This window comes from Coffea arabica, chromosome 3e (genome assembly GCF_036785885.1).
Source record: "Coffea arabica cultivar ET-39 chromosome 3e, Coffea Arabica ET-39 HiFi, whole genome shotgun sequence".
Lineage (NCBI taxonomy): Eukaryota > Viridiplantae > Streptophyta > Magnoliopsida > Gentianales > Rubiaceae > Coffea > Coffea arabica.
In genome coordinates, this window is record NC_092315.1 from 48,560,248 (window position 1) to 48,585,752 (window position 25,505).

The window sequence follows — 25,505 nt, forward strand, 5'->3', positions numbered from 1 at the left end:
AGGAACAGGAGGAGCAATAAACTGCCTAATTAAAACTTAGAATGAGTGCAGTGAAGAATAGTTTTACCCCAATTCACAGGCAATTTTGTCCCCTGCTGGAAAATGTACAAGCACAAGCAGATACTTAAAAAGGACAAAAATGATAAGCAGCCACAACAAAAGAAAGATTTGCTATTGCCTAACTCAAATATTTCCTGATAAGAAAAATGAACAGAATATCTTGAGAAAGTCCTTGCCCAAAGGGGGGAAAAAAGTGGTCTGTCTCTGCTTTTATCTCTAGGTAGTGCTTGCTGGGGGAAGGAAACTCTGTGAATGCTATAACATATGGAGATCCATCTAGCTACAAAACCTAGAAGTAAAGTTCTATCTGCGTAGCACTTCCAGAGAAAAAATGGCTATACAGTCATGGCTCTGCTGTTTCTTTCCTCTTGGTGGCCATGCAGCGCAGAATCGCTACCAACACTAGATGTTTTTTCTGACAAGATGCTTGATTCTCCTGTCCAAACAGAGTCTTGCAGTAATTGGAAATCCCATGGGAAAAACTGTCCGACTATAGCAAGTCTTGAAGCCAAGTAGGGAACTCAAACGCCTTCAAAATGGAGGACATGGGATCAAAATGCACGCATCCAGCACTGCTAGAGAGAAGAGAACATGATTGGATCTTCCAACTGTATCTAAACGTATCATCCTCTAAATGCAAAAGAATCATTTTTAAACCAAGACCGAGGATTCAAGAAAAGCTAGCTGATTTCTAGTTAGCGTTAACTTCTCTTCAGCTTCTCTTGCTTTTTCTTGAACCCCACGAACAATGTGCTCTGGAGCTTTCTCTACAAACTGTATACAGCAAATAAAAATGCATGAGAGCATGAAACGCGAAAATTAAAAATTAAAGCTAACTATTGGCCATGTTATGCATTTAATCATCAAAGCTTAGCATTGATAATATGACATACACATCACGAGAACATTTACCCCATAGTTTAAGACTGTCAACTAATCATTATGCAACAAAGTTTCCTCTTGTCATGCTCAGTGCACAGAAGTCCGTCTATATCACAACAAACATTCAACGCATCCCACACAATAGGGACAAGTGAGAAGATGGATAAACGGTAAAATCTTTAGTTGTGCTTTAATTGGTTAAAAACATGGGCTTTTACCGTCATGTATTTATGTTGAATAAAAAACTTAAAGCTTCGATGTGTACACCAGAATCAAACTAGGTAACGTTCTTTGCCACTACAGTCACCAGAATGAGCCACCAGAATCAGCTTGTTACATAATTATGCAATCAGAAAAACAGATGAAGCAACATCTCTATATATGACAGGAACCTAAAAGGTAATGAACAATGGGTTCCATGAAAACTCCATTGTCAAAGATTCTTATTAGTATCTACTTTCATTAGATGCTGATATATCTTAGGCTGTCAGCCCCCACTCGAGCATTACAAGTTTAAAAAACACAAACCTGAACTAAAAAAGACACCACAAAGAAGACGAAGCAGAAGAAGAGAGAGCAATTTAGCTCCAAATTCTTACTGCTAGAAAATCATCCCATTCGTATTAAACTGGAACTCCATCCTCTTTTTTACTTCATTTAGTTTTTCCACATTTTTGGGATACAATCAGATAAAAGAAGTCAAAATGTTTCATTTGGAAATTAAGAGCTAGGAATAGGTTCCTAGTCAATATGAAACAAAGTACTCACACTGGGTGAACTTAGACGAGCCATTAGTCCATCATATTCAGCTTGCATTTTTACAAGGCGCTTGGAAAGGCGCTCGACTTCAGAAGATATATCCACCATGTCAGCAAGTGGAAGGTATGCCTCCAGACCCTCACTGGCAACTATATGTACAGATTGATTGGCATTCCCTAAACATCAACCACGTCAAATAGGCCACATGCAGATCCCAATAAATATGACGAAAAAGAACAAGACCCAAAAGAAAAAATGTACAGTTAACAACACAAAAATTTATTTTATCTCAATTTCCACCAATCATAAATCTCACGGGAATTGTACCTGGAGCAGAATCCGTAAAGATCATGTTTTGCAGGTCCAACCTGCAAAGAAGAGCTAGAACTTCTTTTTCTCTCTGCATCATGCAAAAAGGAAAGAGTAAGATATGATCAGAGCAACTCTGAAAAATGAATTTTGACACACTTCCGTTAGACAAGAAAAATTACTGTCCGCACCACAAAACTACTTGCCCACGGTGCTTTCTAAAAACCAGACTGAAAAGTCATAAGAATCTCAGCAACCGTTGCTTCTACTTAAAGGTCCAAATTGAAACGAATATTGATGTGCACAATTTACCACAAAGGACGTCTCAGTTTACTGGGTAACTATACAACAGGTTGTAAATGGCAAATTTCCATGCATCGGTATAACACCAATGTTGCTAAAAGAGATACTATTGCACAACTTTAGGCATTACAAGGTCAAGTCATAGAAAAGCCGATTATGGAAAACCCCGAGCCTATGATAATCTATCTGTTCTTTAGATGCGCCTTTTAATTTCCTTAAAGACTAAAAAACAATAATCCATTGAATTTAGACTAAAAAACAAGACTTGGGCCCTCTTCTCTTTGCTCTTTATATTTTTCTGTATGTTTTCGGTGCTCAAAACTTGGCCAAATACCTACAATTTACTCTCATTTTACCGTCAAACCTTAGGACTCATACCCCCTATATGCACGCTCCTATTATTTGTATTAAACTGAAAAAAACAAATAGCACACTCAAAAGACTATTAATCAGCGGTCGAGGAACCAACTGGAGTCATTCAGACTTCAATATCTGTTTCGGTGTTGCTAAAACAAAGATATGCAGTTAATTTCAAAAAATTAACTTCTTTACTGTTGAAGGATGTGTAATAGTGAGTGAGATGATGTGTTTTAGCTTCTGCTTTCTGTCTTCCACATTATCCTCAGGAGAGAAACAATAATTGATGCAGGAGGCTAAATAGAATTTGAGGTGCACCTTCCCCAAGGCAACATCTTTTAGTTCTCTGTTTTAAATACGGAAAATCAGCCCCTTAATCTTAGTCTTCTGCTTCCAATGGAAGACTTTCTTGTACATCTATCCGTGCAGAGGAAACATACATAAAAGCATATACAATTATCTTCATCTAGTGGCAGTCTTTCCTTTTAGTTACAGGCACTATATACGGAGCCCCGATGCACACCGGTGCCTTATGAATGAACATTTACATACATATTTCAGAAGGCCACGTTTAATTGCAAAAACATACAACTACATAATATTGGTAGTCATATGGCGGCACCCGATGCATATCACCTGTAGAGATTCTCAGGTTGTTAACATGATTGAGCACATTATCACAGCCATACCTAAAACAATCTTCATTAAGCAATGAAGTGAAACCTATTAACAGTGAAATTCAAGGCATAAGAAAATTTTCACCAAGTAGACTGACATAAATGAGATAAAAACTTACTGATATATATTCAATTACTTCTGAACTTGCAACAATGGATGCAGATATTCGCTTTGCGGGCTCAACAGAGTATTCAGCCCGAATATTTCTGATTGATCTTGTCTGCATGAAAATTTTAAAAAGTCAATGACCCTGGAAAAGCCATACATTCTAGACAACAAGTCTGGAGCTGGAGAGATGGATGCACCTGTGACATGGAGTAAAGTTCAGAAGAAGCTTACCAGAGCCTGTAAATTTTCAAATTGCTTGATTGACTCAACATGCCTTGGAAGTGAAGTCAATGGCCAAGCAGATGCCATGAGAGCTTCTTCCCGGGAAGGTAGTGCCTGTCAATGAATTAAAAAATGGAAGAGTCAAAGCTCTTCAAGGTAGACATTTACATAAATTAATTATTAATATGTATATCATTTTACACAGGCGTCAGACTGATTATCAAACTATCTAGAAACAGAATCTGATAAGGTCAGAAGTTCAACGTAAAAAATTGGGACTCAATTTGTGATGAATAACATCGTTTACTGAAGCACCTACTAAAGAGTTAGACTAGGATTTACTTCTTTTATGGATTCTGTCAAAATTATCTTCAATTGTTATTTGGATGAAGGTAATATTAACATCCACACTCTGATTTTGCATCTGTAAACATTTAAACAGAATTTGAGCTAAATTTACGTTACACTGGTGAAGAGGTAAAAATACAAGTGCCTAGTTAACCAGATCACATTGAGTCCTACTTTGGCAAGGTGAAGAGGTATCATAAGTAATACAAGTGCCTACTAGTGAAGAGGTAAAAATACAAGTGCCTACTTTGGCAAGGTGACTGCTTTTGATGCTAGTTGAGGTAAACCTCTTGCACAATTACAATTATGAATAATAAGCAACCAGTGTGCTGGTCAATCAAATTTCATGATGATAAACAATCAGATTTTCTATATACTACATTCCACCTATTAAAAAAAGAGGAGGACAAAAAGTAGGATCAATTACCCAATTTGAAGATATATTCATTACCACTATCCATTCTTTCTCTAATGTAAAGACAATACAGACATTCATTTAGTGGAAAGGCAGTCCACACCACACCCCTAAATTCTAAACCATGTTGATACGCAAAGGGGAAAGCTCATTTATCCTATAACTCCTAATTTCAGGAGTTTAAGAGTACATAGGAGTACCCCGAGCCTCAAGGAATGGCAAAATCTAACTCCTGGTCTTTGACATCAAAAAAGAAGGCACCCAACTCGTCTATTTATTATTAGAAATTATTTCACTTGGAAATCATGTACAGGAAAATCTCTAAAATGCTTGATTTGTTTTCTGAAGCCCTAAAGGTCACCAAATATATTCACAAGCAATACACATAGGCATCTTAATTTTTCCTGAATTCCATTTATTATCTTTCTCATGCATGTAAAAGGAAGCAATATAGTTTAAATAATTCCCATATAATTTCCAACCATATATTGTATAAATAATTTGCATGGCTTCTTAAAGAAGCAGTTGACGACAAAAAGATTATATTGACTTCTCTAGTTGTGTATATATATGCATAGATAAGCCACCCAGAAAACAGCACATCGCAGAGAGAGAGAGAGAGAGAGGGAGGGAGAGAGAGAGCTGCTTACCTGCCAAAGCTCTTCCGTGACAAATGGCATAAAAGGATGTAACATCTTTAAAATGTTTCCAAAAACATATAAGAGAACAGACTGTGCTACAGAAGCACGTGACTGACTTTCAGAGTGATAAAGGCGAGCTTTACTGGCTTCAATGTACCTGAAAGGGAACATGAGAAGCAAATAGGAAACATCTGAATTAGATTTAGTATAAGCTCCTCTAGAGTAGTTTTATAACAATGTAACGGCTGAAGGTTTGAGAAATCAAATGGCAGCAACAAATAGATATCATTTCCAGAAGACCAGATCCATATCTAATTCTTCAATTTCCATCTCTATCATAAGTAATGCACTCAGAATATATCACAAAGTTCATATTTTTTGATTTATGAGAAGATAAGTCAAAGGTTTACTAAAGAAATTATAATATTTTCTTTTCTTTTCTCAAATAGTAGGAGTAGAATACAGATCTTAATCAAGGTAAACATCTAGCCTACCAATTAGAAGCCAAAAACAAATTAAAATTTTCAAAGGACCATTCTAAACCTAGGTATGACGTCTATGCCACACAAGCATGTAGCTTACGTTCACCCTTCTAGTTAACTTCAACTATTTGCCTTCTTAATGATTAAGCACACTTACTATAGCTAAGATAACTGTACCCAAATGATGAAAAGTTTGTGAAACAACAAGATCTACAGTGACTAGTCTAGAAAGCCTAGGCATGATAATCTTATGGAGAATCAAATAAGGAAATATCTTTGTATAGTAAAGATGTTCTTAAACAATGCCATATATTCCTTAAAGAAATTTTATTTTCACATTCAAGATGATGTTCTAAGAACACTATTTCCTCCTCCCCCAACTCATGTGAAAAATCATTTGCCATTCACCTATGGTGCAGCTTTTTAGTTATTTTTGGAGTTTTAATATTTACATAGGGGTTTGCAGCTAAAAAATAGATAACCAAAAGGATCTATGTAAGACTTGAATGGATAAGTATTCAAGTACCTATAAATAGAAAAGATTAGTTGTGTTTAGTAAGAACAGCAAAAGAACACTGAAACATAGTATATGCACAGACATACGCATATGAGGTATATAAAGATGCAATAATCACTTTGTTAAATGCTTAAACTCATACAGATCCTAGCCCATGGGAGCATAAGAATGCTTCGTGCAAATTCAACATATGCATTTAATTGCCAAACCTCCTGATTTACACTAATATGCCACTGCCAAAGGGAAAACAAAAAGAAGAATATTAAATTTTTTTCATTAATGAACAAAAAAGCCTGTGCATGTCCAAAACTTCTAAATTCTAACGGCACCAAGAAGAAAAGTTTGCAGTAAACTTCATGTAGAATGTACTTTTTGTTAAAATAATATCCCCTCTAAAGATTCTATAAATTGTGAATAGAAATTGAAAAAACATAAACATACCAATCAGCAAAATCAGCCCAAAAGAAATCATATAGTTCTCTTCCAACATCTCCAAAGAAATATTTGTCATAACTTGATGTAACTGTGTCAATGAGAATGTGAAGTTTGGATACCTGAATATTGAAGAAATCACTAAGACACTGAGGTAATGGTTTGGGACTTAATGACAAGTATTAGATGTTTCTTACCACCCAACGTTCTGCCAAAGGTAGTTTGAGCAGAGACTCCACCATATCAAACTGAGAAAGGAATGAACACTTTTAAGCAATATGTACATACAAGGAGAGATGTCAAAGTGCCGGGGTTAGGTGGAGAGCCACTGTTGAACCCTTTTAAATTAAAAAAAAAAAAGCAAATAAGAGAGAGAGAGAGATGTTCACATATTACGAAAGCCCTCTTCTATAGAGTCGTAGTAAATGCTACTGAATTAATTATCCAAAAAAGGGGGGAAAAAAAGCCCTTCCCAACTTGCTGATTTCCTGAATAGAAATGTACAGTGCTAAGCAGTGTCTTGTTAATGTATCACTAGTGCACACAATGCCACCTATGAAAATATATGGCAGTGATGAATAGGAAACAGCTCTCCAACAATCATCGAGGCTAATGCATGAGATCCCCTATATTTTAAAGTAACAACAGTTTTTTTCAATCACTTCACAAATCAAAGCCTCGAAATGAGCACTGATCATGCAACAGTAAACTCCAGAGGGTTATCTACTTTATCTCCAGCCTCACCACATCCAATATAGATTATCAAGCAGCAGGGAAGACTTTAACTCGGAATGCAAGTATCTCAAAGATCCAGATGCAAATTGTCCCTGTTTCATTATAAGATAATTCAAAATACCTCCAGCTTAAGGATTGATAATTACCCAATCTTTCATCTACTTCATAATCCCTAAAAATCTCACCCAAACAAAAAACGCATTCTATCACGTGAACAATCAAGAACTTGGCTCAAGGAACCTTACCCTTACGCTTGGGAACGTTCAGGCACAACACCAGCAAACAAATAGGTTTGCTTTTTGGTTCCCAATTTAATCAGTCAGGTCCATTCAGATTCAAACAGTAAGTTTCAGAGAGTGAAAAATGATGGGACCAATCTAACAACTCTGGCTTTAAGGAACTTGACACACACCTTTTGTGCACAAACCCAGACAAGACCTTACACCTCTTTCCTGTTGAACTGATCTATACAGTCTGATTAAACATAGCTAGGTTGTCAACCTTTTTTGTGCAATACACACCCTATGCAGTCAACCACAGCCTCCCATCTGATTAAACAATTAATCATCCTTGTCTACTTGGAACCTCAGCTTCTAAAAATGTTGAAATGACTTTTATGTTTATTCCATGAAGTACTGATCCCCAAAGAAAAACATGTATAAGCAAAAACATACGGGTTACAATTGCTTACAATAAAAATTGAAGAGGATACAGGAACAAGTACTCAGACCCGCAAATATGAATTCTCAATTCATCAACTTAAAAGCCAATAGCTATGTTACTCTTTCATTGGCTCACATCTAATTCCCCTATTCTGTAGCAGGTAACCTTTCATAAGTAAAAAACATAGTAACCATGCCATATTAGTGAATACAAACCTTATAAATTGACAACGCTTCCCAAGAAGATAAATCGCTTTTGCTTGGCAAATTTTGCAGTATAAACTTGCCAGCATTCCACAATTTGTTAGTGAATGCCTTGTTAGAGGCCAACCTCTCAACTGATAAATTTAGATCCTGTAATAAAGCAGGCACAAAAATTTTAAGAGTTTTTCAAAATAGCCAACCCTGAAAGCAGTTTTGCAATTTTCTTAGAAAGCATGCAAATAAATAAACAAACTGCTAAAGTTACAAACTTCTCAAAAGAAACAAACCTGACCAGGAGTTCCTAATGCTAGAGTGAAGCGTAAGGCATCAGTCCCATATTCTTGAATTGTATCCAGTGGATCAATAACATTCCCCAATGTTTTTGACATTTTTCGACCCTGAAACATGTTGATTAAAAAGGTTTACTACAGCAATAGCAACTAGTTAAAGGACATGGGAATTTGTTAACCTTAAGCTCTGAAAGAAAGGATGAGGCCAAGAGTGCATTTAAAAGACTGCGGCACAGGAAACAGCAAGCCAACAATTAATGGTCACTCTAAAGGATCATTACAGAGGTCCAACTAGAAAAGCTATTCTCCTAACAGATCAAGCAGATAATATACTTCAATTTCTTTTAAGATTGTCAATACATTTTGACAAATGTACCTCAAGTGACCTGCATGATTAATTATGTGCCACTTCACATCACACAATGATTGAAGTGAAAACCACAGATAACTAGTCAACAGTTTGCAAATTTTACAATATTAAAGGAAAAATGCAAGTAAACAATAAATCTTAACCTACATTCTAAAGCATACATGATGTCTGGATCAGTGTGAGAACTATAGCAGCATGTACTCTTATTTAAAGAAGAATTTTTGTCAAAGATGCACAAAAGGTTAGCAATTTAGAACTAAAAGCAAAACAAAAATTGCCTCCTTTGCAGACAGAAACATTTGGATGTGCAAAAGGAAATTTTTATATCTTCAAAAGAAAATTCATCGACAGAAATATGGAACACAAACATTACAATCTGACAACTAATAACTATTCCTTTTTGGGTAAAAGCAGTGGGAAGGGTAAAGAAAGTAGGTCCTTTCGATACAGTGAGGAATTGATGATCAACTAAAACTCTAAAATCTACACTATGGGGAAGAATAACCTAAAAGAACGACATAGCCAAAGCATTGTACTACTACTTTTTTTGTCTGGAATTAATAATAAAGAAATCCATCATTCTATTCTCACATACTACAATTTTTGGCATGAAATCTTTAACTTGAAGCACTACATAGGTCCAAAAATCACTTTTTCTCTGTAGTACATCATTCATGCCTTCTCATTGCGCTCTATCCAGTATTGAAGACCTCCTTCAATTGTTTGTTGAACAACTTTACCAGTAAAGGAGATAAAACTTAATTTATAGTTGAACAAAAATTTCTGGACTCAATCACCAATTAATCTCCTATAACATATTTATGCTTTTGTCTTTCAATTACATATCGCACAAGATGCCCATTTTCGGAAGGTAGTTGACAAATAGACATAGTCTACTAAACTAGTGAAGTGCTTCTGAGAACATTTAAAGTTGAAAGCTCAAATGTTGGCCAATATCGTATAATTATGTAAATTCGAACAATCAAGTTACGAAGTACACTTCTCCAAGTTGACACAATGAAAATATTCATTCTGGTTAGTAAGAATAGTTACACTACGAGGATTTAACTGTGAAACAAAAGGTTAATGACAATTCATCGCACCAACAATTGAAGCATTGATAGATTGAAGGAGAATTAAATAAGCACCCATTTCTAGTGTACATGACAAGAAAAGTAATGCTCAGTGGCTGAATTAATGGAGAGACAGGTACTGTACCAGGAAAAAAAACACATAGAAAACTGGAGAAACAAGTGGTAATGTGGCAAGTGAAAACAACCACACTTAACTTGAGAGTCACGGATAAGTCCATGCAGATACACATTTGTAAATGGAACAGTCCCAGTAAACTCAATTCCCATCATCACCATTCTGGCAACCCAGAAAAACAATATGTCGTGCCTGTTCAACAGAACATGGGTCAATGTTCCAAAAGGAGCATAAGTTAAAAGGAATTGTGTTACACATACAGTGTATGATACATTTGTATATGGGCAAGGCTAGAAAGGGTAATAACAGCTCATCCACGGCAAGAAACTTTTTCAAATTAGAGAAGACTTAAGGAGTCGAGGACACAACTGAGAAAGACATTCCTTCGTGAAGTAATTGTGTATGCCATTATAATTTCATGTTAACTGAAGATAAAAACAAGTGCTGGCATGCCATGGTGCAGTTAGACTGAAATAGTAGAAATAACATCCGGCTGGAAAAAATAAAAACAGACAAAGACCCTTTAGCACCTTGCTGGCCTCATCACCATATAAACACAAACAAGATAACTAAAGAAATACAGAAGAATAGATTTTACCTCCAAAAGGCCAAAATCATTTTTCATTAACCAAAACAAATTGGCAACTGAATTTATTTGCTGAAATCAAAATGACATGATGTTATGATCTTTACCATATGTTCAATAGTATTTTGGAGATGGTAACCCTTTTCTTTTCAGCAATTTTCATGTTTTAACAAACAATTTGTTTCAGCAAAATGACGTACAATTAGAAGCAACTGTGCAATTAATAACATTTTCATTATTCCCAAATATAGTACTAATCCAATGACATAAAAGATGTCCATACCCAGTTTCAAGAATTGATGTAGGATAGAACCGCTTGAAATCTTCCGCCGACACATCTGGCCAACCAAGAGTACTGAATGGCCATAGCCCACTAGAAGAAAAGATAAAATAGTTAAGTTTCAACTAGATCATACATCAGAAGTGTGTCTGATTTATAATTACCATTCAGAATTCCAGAAACCAAATCCAAGCTGCAATATTGACTTAGCTCTCATTGTTTCAGCAGATAGACATTAAAAGAAGAGAATAAAGTACCAGAACCAACATCTACAACTAAGAATGCTCAGTCAGTAGTCTAGTTTTGCATCTTTTAGATTTTTCTTTTTTATTTATTTTCATGAATCAAGGGTAGCTTTTGGCAAGAGTTTCACAGGATGACACTTTGTCAAGCATCAGATATACCAGGCAAGTAACAGAGTTTTTAAAATGAATTGACCTGGTTGTTTCAATTCAATTTAAACATCAGATTGACCTGGTTGTTTCAATCTCTGCTATTACTCTTTGTTAATATATTTCTCTAAATCCCAACATAAAGCACCTTTTCTTTCAAGAAGAATATCAGTACTTCATGCTTGTCAAGAATTTAGAAGATGACCAGCAACTTGGAAAAAAAAATGCAACCAGAAAATTTGCACCTTAGACTAACTAAAATCAGAGTTTAAAGAACTGAAAGAAGTTTAATGACTAAGTATGCTTAACGACCATGTGAACCCTAATGTGTATTAGCCTTTACATTACCTAATATGATCCTTTTCTTTAGGTAACAAAAGGCCCCCAAAAAGAATCCAAAGAATTCTCATGTAAAAGCAAATTGAGTAATACACTTCTAAGATAACTATCAGAGAAACGTATCTACAATTCAAAATAATATTTAATAATTTCAACAAAAAAAGTCAGATCCTAACAGAGTCAAAAGTATCTTCTTAGAGAAGATTTCCCAGGAAAAGCAAACTACTTTTCAGACTGAGCTAACTGCATTGCAAAATCTATGAGCAAGTAATCAAATAGTCCAACTCAAATTGAATACCCCATTTAACATTATATGGTCAAGCAGACTTTTCCAGCCATTGGGCTTACTCTCGACAGCTCATAAGAATCTATAAGCACACAATTACAATGGAAAATTGCTATTTTTGAAAGCCCGTGAGATGCTGTTAGAAACAGTGATTAGCTTTTCCAACATGAAAAACAAAAGCATGTTGTCTCTACAATTTTTCAAAATCAACTGTATTTCATTTGAAATGATTTGCTTATCGCTTATATAAGTTGTTGAAAACAAGCCTATTATATCTAGTGTCGATTAATACAATTCAAAACAGATACTGGTCCAAAACAGGACTAAAATTATTAACTTACTTAGTTCCCTATGGAAAAGAAATATAGCATATATACACTAGTACTGAATATTTTTTCAAACAAAGTATGGTTTGAAACTGGAAAAGGGATTACAACATAAATGGGATCCATTTGACAAAATCACATTGCAAGGATGGTATAGGTGCAAGGCTTTTAAGAGTATTCTCAAAAAAAAAATTCTACTAACCTCGAAAACCAAGTGTCAAGAACATCGGGATCCTGATATATTTCAACATGTTTTCCATACTTCTCTTGAGCTTTTTCAAGGGCTTCTGCTCCATTCCTAGCAACTATATATTCCTCTTCAGAATCCTTACCAACTATGTACCAGACGGGGATTCGGTGTCCCCACCAGAGTTGTCGACTTATACACCAATCCTTGATATTTGACAGCCAATGCTTGTATATCTAGAGTCAGTAAGTAGCACACGTGTAAGCTGTAAAATCTAGAGTTATATAGTACACTACAGAACCAAGAGATAAATAACAAAACAGGCTTCATGAAAGTAAAATTGAACTGAATATATGCCTATTCTATCTCACTTTATATAAAAAGGCAAAAAAATAGTTCCATGTGCCAGAGAAATCTTTTCCTTTGAAAAGAGACAACAAAGACAGTTGAGCAACCACCACTATAAAAGCTTTTCAAAACTTGGAACACATTAGCTTTTTTCTGATGTATTGGAATGACCATACGTGGCTTATGGGAGAGTTAGTAGTTACAAAGATTTAAAGAAGGTTCCTAAGTAGCCACCAAGAACATGTTGCAAGAAACAGAGACACAGAATTTTACAAACATATGCACCTTCTCAAATCTCTCAGGCATAATAGTCAATTCTCCTTTTTCAACCGCTTTGAGAGCCTTCTCAGCTAAGGGCTCCATTGTTACAAACCACTGCTTACTTATGAGAGGCTCAACTATCTGCTTATCACAATATAACGCCAGAACCCAATAAGCAATCACCTTTAAGCAGTTCACAACTTATGTGAAGAAAGAAAAATCATACTTCTCCACCACGTTGGGATCTAGGAACTCGCAGATTGTAGGCCTCCTTTTTAACAGCCAAGCCTGTCTCCTCAAGATCTGACCATAGTTTCTTTCGTGCCTCAAACCGATCGAGACCGCTGAAAGAAGAAGCGCAATCCAAGATATTAACAAATCACAAAATTATTCAGTACGACAAGTATCTGATGTTAACAAAAGAGAATATAATAGATAAAAAATAATTCTTTGATGTTCCAAAAGTGCATCTTGCTACGCACCAATACAGCCCAGCAACTTCATTCAGTGTTGCGTCCTTGTTCATCACATTAAGTATGGGAAGACCAAGTTTTCGAGCAAGAAGGTAGTCGTTGTGATCATGCCCAGGGCTTATCTTCAACACACCAGTTCCAAAGTCTTTATCCACATACTGCCGAATTTTAAAAACCCATTACATTCAGAGATCATGATATTGATGTGAAGCATACATAAACGGCTTTAGGGACAACCCTTGGAAGTAGACGTGAAAGAAAAATAAGTTCATAGAGTTCTCATCCAAATAAGAATATGCAAAAAGCCACATAGCTTACAGATGCATCTACTTCTCTAGGCATAGAGCATTTAAAACACAACATACACGTTAAGAAACACGTAATAGAGTCAAAATGGAAAGAAAAGGAATTCCAAGACTATAAAAAAAGACAAAAGAAGGCAACTTATAAGGGAAGAAGCTCATCTCTCATGTTAAGTAATTTCAGATTGCTGAAAAGTAAATAGGTAAACAGATTTTTTCTGAGTATGCTGTGAAGATTATTGAGATTCCAGCCATAAAGATACAGTTCTAGCCATCATTTAGGCTTTTACCATCAAAATCAGCATATGAGTAGCTTTTCTATCACCTTTAGATCTCACGGAAACTTGATTCAATAAGAATAGTAAAAAATGAAATTACACCCTACCTTGTCCGAGATGATGGGAACATGCCGTCCAAACGTCAATGGAACAATAGCCATCTTGCCGATGTACTTAGAATAACGTTCATCCTGCAAACGATGAAAAAGAAACAGTGTACATATGATGCACTCTGTTTTGCACAGGAAAAGACATCTAGCAACAATCTAGGGAACTGCAATAAAAATACATTCAGTTCATTGGTGCCTCTGAGAGGTGATGCAATAGCGCTCCAAGAAGTAGCTGACAAGAGTCTTCTACTTCACTCGAACACAAGTTGATTAATCCTAAAACATGGTATGGGTGGCCACTCAAATAAAAAAAATGAAAAAAAAATTCTAGGTCCAGGCAGTAGGCTTCCAGATTTACCTTCTGCAGAAAATTAACTTTTGACTGCAATTTGAAGCTGTTAAAATGAGACAACACTCAAACTTCAGTGTCCCTGATCCCTCCATCTCATTTTATATCAACCTATTTTCCAAATTTTGTTCAGCAGAGATCCCACAAAAAATACTTCACCATCCACATCCAAACTTTGGATATCCCTAAGACATTATAGTACCTTTATAAGAGTGAAAGTCAAATATTGCCTCAATGTACTTCTCCTTTGTAAGTTAACATGAAATAATGGAGTCAAGTTCACATTTCACCCCAACACCATCTGGAAGGGGGTGATCAAGTGGATAAAATATCTGATTGGAGTGCAGAATTTCCAATGCACAGATCAACTATGTTTTCTTACTGGCAACACCAATGGAAAATGCATTTGTAGTATTATAAAATCAATTTCCAAAAGTTGGAAATTCAAAAAGGAGAGAAATATACAAATCCAACTAACATCCATTAATATCCAGAATTTTGAATGCAACTTAATACTTCCCATTAGTGGACACTATAGTTATATTTTAAGTCATTCACAAGGCATGGGCGTCAGATATAAATAAATAAAGCAGAACGGAAGTAAATTGGTTTATACAGCATAGAATTCTGTAAATATCAATTTGACACAATAAAGCTCAGTTCTTTCATCTTTGCATTCTGGTTAATTTTGCAAACAGCAAAGTGACTGATTAAGTTGCAATAGTGGAAAAAGGAAATCCAAAGCCAGAACATAGCATTTCCTTTTCAGATTAACCAAATTATCAGAAGTTCAAACATTTTGTAGCACAAGTAACTATAGACCAAGATAAAATGTTGTGACTCTATCAGATGGATTTAACTTCAAACCACGCTTTTGTTTAACCAAATTCTTCTCATCAATGATCTAAAACATTTCTGTCCAATAGTCCTATTTAGCCACTAAACTGCAATACTCTACAAACAGAAAGCCAATACTAGAATGAGTTTTTGAATTTAACCATTGTCTGCATGCGGTTGACTATTTCTTTTGTCCAAGTTTTACATAATTATTTGTTTTTCCCTACCAATAAACTCGGAATATCCAAGTTTTCACTTGCTACTTTTTGTGAAATTCTTGCTGACTGCACACTTCTCTTACATCTCAAAAGTCAAGACTCAAAGCTTCTTTACCATCTTTTTAATTGTTTTTCAGTTACATAACTGAGGATAAAGGATATCATAAGACAACTGAAGGGGTGGTTAATTTCCACAAGCAATTAAATCAGAATTTGGTTTTATTGCAGAAGAAAATTAAGACTGATTATGACTAAGAAAAAATGCACAAAAAGTAGGCAATAGACAAGAAACTAGCAAAATCCGAAGACAATTCCTGGCTAAACAGCAATTGATTGGTCACTGAAATATAATGTGATGAATTCTATTTGTAAAACTTTGTCTCAATCAGATGGCAAAGGAAAACCTAAATCCATTATCCAGTAGAAAAAGGCTCACATTACGACAGAAAATCTTGCCAAGCCAAAAAGTTTAACCATTGTCTTCAGCTCTGGGATTAAGGAGTATGTACAGCAGATAAGCAGCAAGAGAACTGGAAAATTGGCATTAAATGATGACCCAACTGACAAAGCTTAACCTTACAAGCCAAAAGCTATGCATCAAGCAAACCTCGAGTGAATCAAGTTAGCTTTCCCTCTAGTTAAATTTGAAATGTAAAGATAAAAGACAGTCAGGCAAAACCAAGTTACAGTTCTAATCCTGTATGAAATCAGACCAACAAGCATATGCCCAAGAACCACTGTGTTAGCTTCATTAAGATAAAACTTCTCTCTCCATCTCTTTGAAATCTATTGCAACTGCTAACTCAAGTATATGCATGAAAAATGCAAGAGCGAACTATTCTTCAATTTATGAGCAAAAACTTAAACAGAAAGAGCAAATGAGGGGGCAAATAAGAGCTTAAACCCAAAAAGTAGAAAAAGGAATAAATATAGTGTTAATTTCATTCTTCGTCCCGTCGTAAATAGGAGAAAAATTAGAGTTTTTTCTTCGTCTTTACAAGAAAAGAGTAAGCTGTGATACGTTCACTAAAAAAAATCCTTTTGTGGCCAATCATTTATTAAAAAAAAATTGATAAACTTAATACAAAAGCAGAAAAAGAAATAATAGTAACTTGATCCCGGGCATCTACCATTATACCCACAATGATAGGACATACCATTGGTATCCATAATGGTAAAGAGCATCTGCCTATTTATAAAACAGATCATATGGTAGGCCACAAATTGGGAGAATTCGCACCAACTTTAAATTTCCGAGGACATGCAAAAAGCGATAATAGATCTTGTCGTTAATATTAAATATAAAATGATGCTTATGAGAATTCATTACTATTAATCTAATAGACAATAGTGCCATTTCTGGCAGAAACATACCTCAGGATTTACAGCAACAGCTGTATCACCAAATAAGGTCTCTGGACGTGTGGTTGCAATTGTCAAATAATCATCCCTACAACCAAAAAAATAGCATAAGTAAAAGAGACGATAACTTTGTCCTAGATTTCCACTATGAAAAATAAATATGTTAACAAACAAATGGTAAATCAGCTTGCTTTTAGAAGACAGAAATTGCATGTTAAGGGCCTCATCAGTTTACATCTTAAAATAAGTTTCCATACACTAGAATGTGGACATGTAAAAAATGTTCTTAGTTCTCGAAGAGGGACCTGTTTATGGGACAGACCAGTTCATTCTGTCCAAATTTCTGGCCCCATTCTAGTTATAAGTGCCTCCAGATTCCAAATATTTATGAGAATACAGAAGCATAACAGCAGAGCATCAAGCAAGGGCCTGTGAGCTTATGTTCAAGGATAAACAGACACACCCAGCAAAGAGTACTCACTGCATTTTTCCTGGGATATTTCCTCCATCTGCTTACATCTTCTCCAGGCCTTTTCACATCTATGTATCCTTCAAATTAACCTCCGCAACAAGTTACTTCAGTCTAAAGATAATCATGTTCATTTGTCTCCAACAAGTTGAGCAAAAGAGAGGTAATACAATTTTTCAAGGTCTGGTGTTACGGGTTGTATCATATGAAGATGAAGATGGTCCTAATACACTATTATCCATGTAAATTGAGTCTTCAATGTGCCCATATTCACTGCATTCTGTGTAGACTTCAAAAAACTTCAGGGGTCTTTTACAAGGCAAATTTCTGCTGCAGTCATGAATCTGCATATAATATTTGAAGCAATGGAATTTCTGCAGTTATAATTCTACCATTCAAGATGAGGCACTTGAATGAATGGATCCCTAGGATCCTTTTCAGTCCTGATACTCCCACTGCCAAAACGAATGCTATGGTTTAGAATTGCTAAAAGACATACTACAGCAGGTTCAAATCTAATCAAGACTCAGTTGGCTCCATACTGGTGATATAGGACTGAAGGGATTTGTTAAGTAATTCCTCCATGATCTTGGTAATTGCCAAAGATGTTTAAACAGTTTTCTCCCCTAAAACTCACATGTAAATTTTTTATTAGATATCTATTATGCATTGGTTTGTGGAGATGTATGCTTTTACACTTCTGTCAACAAAATGAATGTTACGACTCTTCCTTGTGACTAACAAGCCATGCATTTTAATGGTTGGCATGATTCAGCCATCAACTTTATCAGATTTGAGAGTCAAATGGCTGTTACAATGTTTATTCTGTACCAATGAAATCGATGCTGTAATTAATTTCACATTTACCCTAATTTCTGAAGCCCATTTTCTGATATTTATAGTTAATTCTGCTAAGGAAAAAAGTGGGAGGTTAAAAAAAGAGTCAGAATACAAAAGAATGACACTCAGTAGTTAGCAAATGTTGTCTAAATGGTACTATCAGAAAAAAATTGAAGGCCATTATGCCAAAACCTTCTTTAGGCATTATGTGCAGTAAGATGATTCCATCAGGCCCTTGCTATCTGAAAATTTCAGCTGAAATGGCACAATTTTTTTTCCAAATGTTTGACCATGAAACATAAGAACTCATGAGAGGATTGCTACCCATTCCCATGCTTAATGGTGCACAGTATCTGCCCAATCACATTGCACTCCTCACCCAAAATGATGTCCAAGGCACTAGCCAGATGGTTGCCTTCTTATCCGTCGATGCTGACCCATCAAACAAAATATAAATGACTGGTTTATAGCCATTTTCAAGAGACAAACTCTCTTTTTTTTTTTTTTTCGTCTTCCGTTGGGCAGTTCATGGAGTCCAGTGAGAAAGAAGGAACTGGTTTTGAACACCTTAACAAGAAAAATCCATGACTTTACCTAAATTCTTTACCAATGCCTGATGCACACAAACTATCTCCTGTAACATCACTAACAATAAATTTGATATGAATCACTATTTGGAGCATCTACACAGTTGTCTCCGTAGGAGAAAGTAAACTGAAATCAGTTGTGTTGTAGTGAGGTCTCCATGTGTTTGATGGATCATGTGGTAGCCTTTTTCTAGCTGCAACTGGTTCTAAAATTAGTCATGTTAAATCAGCATATATTTGTATAAGTGGTGTATGTTATATCACAGCTTCATGGCAAAACTTCAAGTGATCAATTTTTTTTGAGAATTTCAATAGAAACTAGTCCTTTCTACCATTGCTTGTGCTTAATAACATCTCTGAAAATAAAAGGATTTGGCAATCTAGCAACACAAACTCTCAAGGGAAGCAAAGAGATAATTTTTAACACAAACATATAGGCTTGATAAATAGAAGACAACGGCAATGCACGTTTAGAAGTTAGCACCAAAGTGTCATATTCAGTGGAAAGCCTTTCATGGATTTTAGTTGATTGTGTTGAAAGCTTAGCTAAGATAAGTGCTAAGGGGTATGAACTCTATGTTTTTTCTCCATATGGGTATGCATGAGTCAGGCTCAAGGAGATGATGCTCTCTATTTTCAACATAAGGAATGCATCTCAATATCTTGAAGCAAAAAAGTTACTAATCAACTAACAACAGGCAACGAAAAGTAAGCAAAATATTCATCAGAAAAATGGCTGATCTATACCTCGAACCTCCAGCTACACGGTACTTGATGTAATATAAAGCACCAGGTTCTTGAGAATATTCAACTTCCTACGAAAAAAGATTAACATGAACTAACAGACAAAAATAAAGCAGCAAAGACAGCTGTGATATCAAAAGGTTACCAAATAACTGAACATACCAAGTCAGAAACAGCAGTCTGCAAATTAGGAGACCAATTGACCAAATATGAACCTGCATCAAAACCACCACTAGATCCGTAGAAATAACCCTTATAGATGATAATTCATCCACTGTCACCAGCTTAATCAGGGCCAAATCTCTTCTTTCCCAATGTCGTGGTAACTAAGAGAAAGAACCTAACATCCAATTTTGTATGTCTTATCACCCCCAATTGTTTGGATGAGATGTCATGTTATTTCTCGGTTTGTTGGTTGATATAATAAAATCGCCCCAGCAACCAGAAAATGGAAAAAGAGCTAAACCCATCCTAATTCCACAATTATTTTACGTTGCTGGACATTCAGATTATTTTACTCATTAAAATTTATTTGCCTAGTCTGCCAGAAATGTGTAAATTTTTGCATAACAAAAGAGGTAGCCCATACCTTGATAAATTAGGCCTTTTTCATGCAGCCTAACAAAAGCCTCCACAACAGCTCCTGCAACAATTGGAGTTTCAATGCTTTAGGATACTTTTTGCCATATTTCAATTAGTACAAGAAAATATCCATGTGGTCAGCAGAAATGAACACATTAGCAGAAAAGTAAAACCATATGACAGGAAAGAATGGAGACAGGGCTTCAGAGGCCAACGCAATAAACTTTTACCACAAACCTTATGTGTTACCTTATCCAATTGTCAGTGTTCTTTTTTCTGCTACCTAACAGAAATAATATCTAATTCGAGTTTATCGAAATGAAAGATGTCTTACGACTCAGCTCTGCATCCAGGGTAAATCGTTCCCTAGTCCAATCACACGAAGCACCAAGTCTCTTAATCTGATTCGTAATGGTTCCACCATACCTAAAAGTAGAATACCAATAAGCAGAGCATAATATAGTCCTTGAATTTGAGAATAACTCCACAAGCACGTGAATACCATAAGAGCTCCAAAACCGAATTTGATGAATACATTAACACAGGTTCACAATAATGTAGTACAGCAAACGCAGGACATCGAAAAAAGGAGACCAATATAAAACATGGGCTATTAAATTCAACTTCAGTTTGTAAGCAGCGTCAGATAATGCTCACCTTAGTTGTCAAATATTTTAATCTGATCTTGCATGAAATTTGAGTCAGCTTGATATTTATGTCATGATTTATGCATAGGGATCCATGATGATTATCAAGTAGATATTGACCTCAGAAAAGAGGAGTCTAATGTTCACCTAATAAAGGAGAGATTATCAAAGCTAGGAGAGCAAAAAACTAGTTTAATTCTCTAGCCAATGAGAAGATGTCCTCCTTGCAAGAGACATAAATTGTCAATGACTGGATTTACACCAAAAAAAAACATCAGAAGTATATGTTGTCAAACAAGGAAGCACCAACTAAGCACCAAATATCTTGGCCAGTCTACAACCAAAAAAAAGGAATCAAGGGGAGAAATTTAAAGCAAAACTGAACAGAGAATGAAATCCTGCACAGTATAGGGAAAGAAAAGATTTTTTAACCAATAATCTTGCCAACCTTATAGCAAGTCAAAATGCGTCTGCATAACTTGCTAACACTTGGCTTTTCTAAATTTAGATTGTAAAAGAAGTCCTTGAAAAAACTGTTCAAATAAGATAGGTCATGTCTGAACTTTTGAAAAGAGCTCTTCTGTGGGCGATTTTCGAATCTTTTTTTTTCCCTGCTGAATTTAAGCTCGAAGTAGACAAAAATGGACCAGATCAAATGTTAACAACACTTTCACTGTGCTTATTTGGAAGGCACTCAAAGGAATCAGGCAATATCAAGAGGCAAGTACATTTTCCATATGGGAAGAGAACTAGGATCACCATTAATGATGACACCTTATTTGTCTGCAACTCCACAAGCCTTTTTCAAGGTAACAGAAATATTGATAACGAACGAGGCTACTTTTGTAGTGAACTTATCTATTTCCATACTATTTTATCTTATGCAAACCCAATTTCATTACCTCATTCGCATCCAAAAAATTCAAATTAACTGCAAAAAACAAAAGAAAAGTCCCAGATTATCATATGACAAGTAGAATGCACACCCCTGCAGTGAACCAATAAAGAAAAGGTAAAAAAGGCCGAATTCTGCTAAAATTATGCCACAAGCATTTAAAATATCAAGTAGAATGCACACCCTTGCGGTGAACCAATGAAGAAAAGGTAAAAAAGACCACATTCTCCTAAAAGTATGTCACAAGCATTTAAAATATCCTTAAAAGAGATGCTAAAGAATTAATGCCTTTAAATAAACATATAAATGCAAAGATCAAATCAATTATGAAGTGGGAGATATCAAGTTAGAAATTTTGGAGGAAGAACAGAAAGAAGATGTACTTCTCTTTCCAATCCCAGATTCGCTTTGCAAACTCTTCTCTACCCAAATCAACCCTCTGTATTCCTTCAGATGCCAGCATTCTCTCCACAACCAACTGAAAGCAAGAGAAAAATATATTTAGAGAAGCACTAATCCTACTTGTAGACTGACATCATACATTGGTGGAAGTAAGCGAGAAAGAGGATGCTTGATAGTCTCATCTCAGTGAGACTGAATGATTAACATTTAAGTAGTTTAAGGAAAAAGAGATTATTCTGGGAAAATAATGTTTCTAATGGTTTTACTATATACTATGGTGACGTACAAAATCCGATGCCAAATTATACGTTTCAAATCTAGAGAAAGACCTGAGTTGCAATACCAGCATGATCAGTCCCGGGAAGCCAAAGTGTAGGTCTTCCTTTCATGCGATGGTATCTTACCATAATATCCTGAAAAATTGAAAGTTTAAACAGGAATATAAAATATGATGATGCATGATTGGGAACAGAGCACAAATAAATCTACCAGAGCTGATAACCCCCAGACAGTATGATGTAAACATATAAGAGCAAGGAAGATAAAACTAAATTGTGTTTGTTCAATAAAATAAACGTAGGTAAACAAGTCACGTTTTCCACAGTTAATGACGCGAGTAACCAGGAGCAAGCAATCAAATTGATCATCCCTCTTTTTCCCCCCTAACTAATCCTACCCCACTGTTTAAGCACATGTACAAGATCAACAGAAATTTGCTACTTCTTAAATCCTAAGGCATGCAATGAAACCGTTTAAAACTGAGTTCCCACTACCACACACAATGCATATATTTTAGGCCCAAGAAGGTAATAGAAAAGGAAATTTTAAAATAATAGCCTATGGTAAACAAGATAAGATAAGCATGAAAGTGATCAACATTGATCTGACCAAAAAACCTAGAATCCATAATTCAAGGTCATAATAAGATCTCACCAAGCATCTGATCAAATCCTAAATCAACACTTCTAAGTTTTAACTGATTTTACGAAAATTGATAAAAAATAAATAAATAATAAATAACAACAAGAACTCAAGTTGTAAGCAAATCACAAAGAGGAAAAGAGGCTAAACTGCTTTCAGTGAACTATCTTGTCATACCTCAAGAGTGACAAACATAGCATGCCCCATGTGCAAAGAACCAGTAACATTAGGAGGCGGCATTGGAACTACGAAAGGATCACTACCCCTATCAAAACTCGGCTTGAAGTACCCTTGAGACTCCCACCTGATATCGAACATGCATTCTCAGTTACACATTCTAAACAAAGCCCTTTGGCTTAGTAAAAGGTGGCTTTAGATAAAGTACGATGACTAAATTCATTTGCCGATAAACACAAGGATTTGTGCCGGAAGATAACAGCTATTCTGTAAACAAGCAAGCGCGAGCAATTGCCATCAAAACAAAGAAATGAAGTAAACATTACCACTTGTATATGCGCTCCTCATTAGCAAAATCAAATGACTTGGCCGTCTCTGGTGAAGTAAAAACGCCCGCATTCTCTGCTGATACCGCTGCTGCAACTGAATTTCAAACAAACCCGTATTTAGACAACTAACAAACAGGATAACAAAGAAACGAAAAACAAAAGGCCATTTCGTCAATTCTTTAGCCAACAGTTATTTCTTCAATTCTCAAGCAGTTAATCCTTGCGCTAATCTTTTCCGAACCCATTTCCAAAAAGTGAAATTTAGCCCAATTCTTGTATAAATAGAAATTATAAAAAACTGAAACTAAAATTCTTGCTGTCCCAACTCCAGAAAATTGAAGTGAAAGTAAAAACTTCCGGGAATTTCAACCGATCGGCAACAAGATGAAATGCATTAGAACTGATATAACCCTCTTTGCCGCTGTTCTGTACTCGCAACTTGCCTAATTTTTTCAATGGGATTTCTTTCTTTTTGCTTAATAATTGAAAGAAGAAAAGGGAGAGAGGGGGAGGGGGGCGCTTGCCAGTGTAGAACTTAGTCTTGCTTCTTCTTCTTCTTCTCAGTCCGGAGAGTGTGGAAGTGAAGTTACGGCGTCGTTGAGGGAAGAATAAAGGGTTAAGCCTGCTGTACAGAGAAGATGGTGGAGCGCAGCAACAAGAAGTAGCAGCAGCTGAAGAAGAAGAAGATAACGAGAGATAGAATGCCATTTTGGTTTGCCCAGAAACATCAACCAAAAAACAGAAAGGAAAAAACTGAGAATGAAACTGGGCATGCATTAAATATTAATTATCAGGTTACACCCTTAACTTTTATTTTTGAACACTTCATACCATAAAGTTATGGAAGAATGACCACATTATGCATCTTGAACTTTTGTTTTAGATGCATGAAATAAGAAAATGTGCAGGAATACTAGTGCCCTGCCCTAGGGTTGCAAACGAATCAGCTTAAGAGTGGTTCGAGTCAAAGCTCATCTCGAAATTAAGCTTGAGTTAGTCAAATTAAACTCAAACTCGAGCTCGTGTTTAAAAATATTAATTTCATTGGCTTGCATGCTTAAGTGTGTGTGTGTATATATATATATGTATATATATAAATAATAAAATTACATATATATCTCTAATATTTTATTATTTATTATGAAAAAATATTATTTTATTTACTTTTTCAAACTCGATTTCCAGTTTTAAATTGTCAAATCATCGAGTTTGAATTCGAATTTGGAATTAATAAAACTACGTCAAGACTCAACTTAATTAGACTAAAACTCAATTCGATTCAACTCGTTTGCAGTCCTACCATGCGCCATCCTCTGCCCCCTTCCCCTGTCCTAGGTTTGCAAACGAATCGAACCGCTCTAGAGCAGCTCGAGTCAAAACTAAATTCGAACTCGATATTGCTCGAATTTGAGCTAGCCAAATCGAACTCGAGGTCGAACTCGAGTTAAAAAATATTAAGTTTGTTAACTTCGACTCGCAAGTTCGAGTATATATATATGTATATATTATTTTAATAGTAAAATTATATATATATTCCTAATATTTTATTATTTATATTAAAATTTTCATTTTATTTATTTTTTCAAAATAAAATAATTATTTTTTATTTTTTCGAACTCGAACTTTAAATTAGCAGCTCGTCGAAGTCGAATTCGAGTTCGAACTTGATAAAACTAAGTCAAGACTTGATTCGATTAAGTCAAAACTCGACTCGTTTGCTCCCTACCCCACCCTGATCCCTCCCACAAGTACCCACTAGAGAAGAAAACCAACGCGACAAGAACTTTTGATGACAAGAAATACTACTAAGAGTGCGTTTGATAAAATTGAAATTTGAAAAGTTTGAAATCTAAATCCATTAAGTTATTAAATCATTAAATACTAAATCTGATACATTTGAGCGTATACATGTTAAATAATAAATGAATAATTTATCATTTATTTTTGGGGGATCAAGTCTTGTCTAGAAAAGACGGTGCCACTTAATTAATTCAG

At 35.5% G+C, this 25,505-nt stretch overlaps 1 protein-coding gene across 4 annotated transcripts; it reads right to left on the bottom strand.

Annotated features, from left to right (window-relative positions):
• Positions 1–143: 143 nt before the first annotated feature.
• LOC113737032 (valine--tRNA ligase, chloroplastic/mitochondrial 2) lies at positions 144–24,386 on the bottom strand. Of its 4 annotated transcripts, XM_072083602.1 has the most exons (27): positions 24,035–24,385; positions 23,508–23,604; positions 23,182–23,308; positions 22,413–22,496; positions 22,065–22,159; positions 20,474–20,565; positions 20,147–20,200; positions 19,720–19,772; positions 19,561–19,628; positions 16,930–17,005; positions 14,149–14,232; positions 13,471–13,619; positions 13,215–13,332; positions 13,013–13,129; positions 12,395–12,615; positions 10,853–10,942; positions 10,064–10,175; positions 8,402–8,512; positions 8,127–8,264; positions 6,711–6,761; positions 6,523–6,635; positions 5,092–5,239; positions 3,688–3,792; positions 3,467–3,568; positions 2,029–2,101; positions 1,711–1,877; positions 144–834 (listed from the first exon to the last, which is right to left on the bottom strand). In XM_072083602.1, exons 1-27 carry the CDS (start codon positions 24,285–24,287, stop codon positions 712–714), a joined length of 3,021 nt encoding a protein of 1,006 aa, XP_071939703.1. In that variant the 5' UTR covers positions 24,288–24,385; the 3' UTR covers positions 144–711. The 4 variants fall into 4 exon arrangements, with proteins under 4 accessions (XP_071939703.1, XP_071939705.1, XP_071939706.1 ...); XM_072083604.1 differs by lacking the exons at positions 23,182–23,308; positions 24,035–24,385; XM_072083605.1 differs by lacking the exons at positions 23,508–23,604; positions 24,035–24,385 and having other exon boundaries at positions 22,427–22,496; positions 23,182–23,252.
• Positions 24,387–25,505: the final 1,119 nt, after the last annotated feature.

What these genes read in the sequence shown, in the direction of transcription:
- LOC113737032 (XM_072083602.1), bottom strand. Translation starts at nt 24,287, where the DNA reads ATGCATGCCCAGTTTCATTCTCAGTTTTTTCCTTTCTGTTTTTTGGTT. An exon ending in ATGCTGGTATTGCAACTCAG is followed by an intron (nt 22,160 to 22,412) that starts GTCTTTCTCTAG and finishes TCTTGCTTTCAG; the next exon opens with TTGGTTGTGGAGAGAATGCT. An exon ending in AGACTGCTGTTTCTGACTTG is followed by an intron (nt 19,629 to 19,719) that starts GTATGTTCAGTT and finishes CTTTTTTCGTAG; the next exon opens with GAAGTTGAATATTCTCAAGA.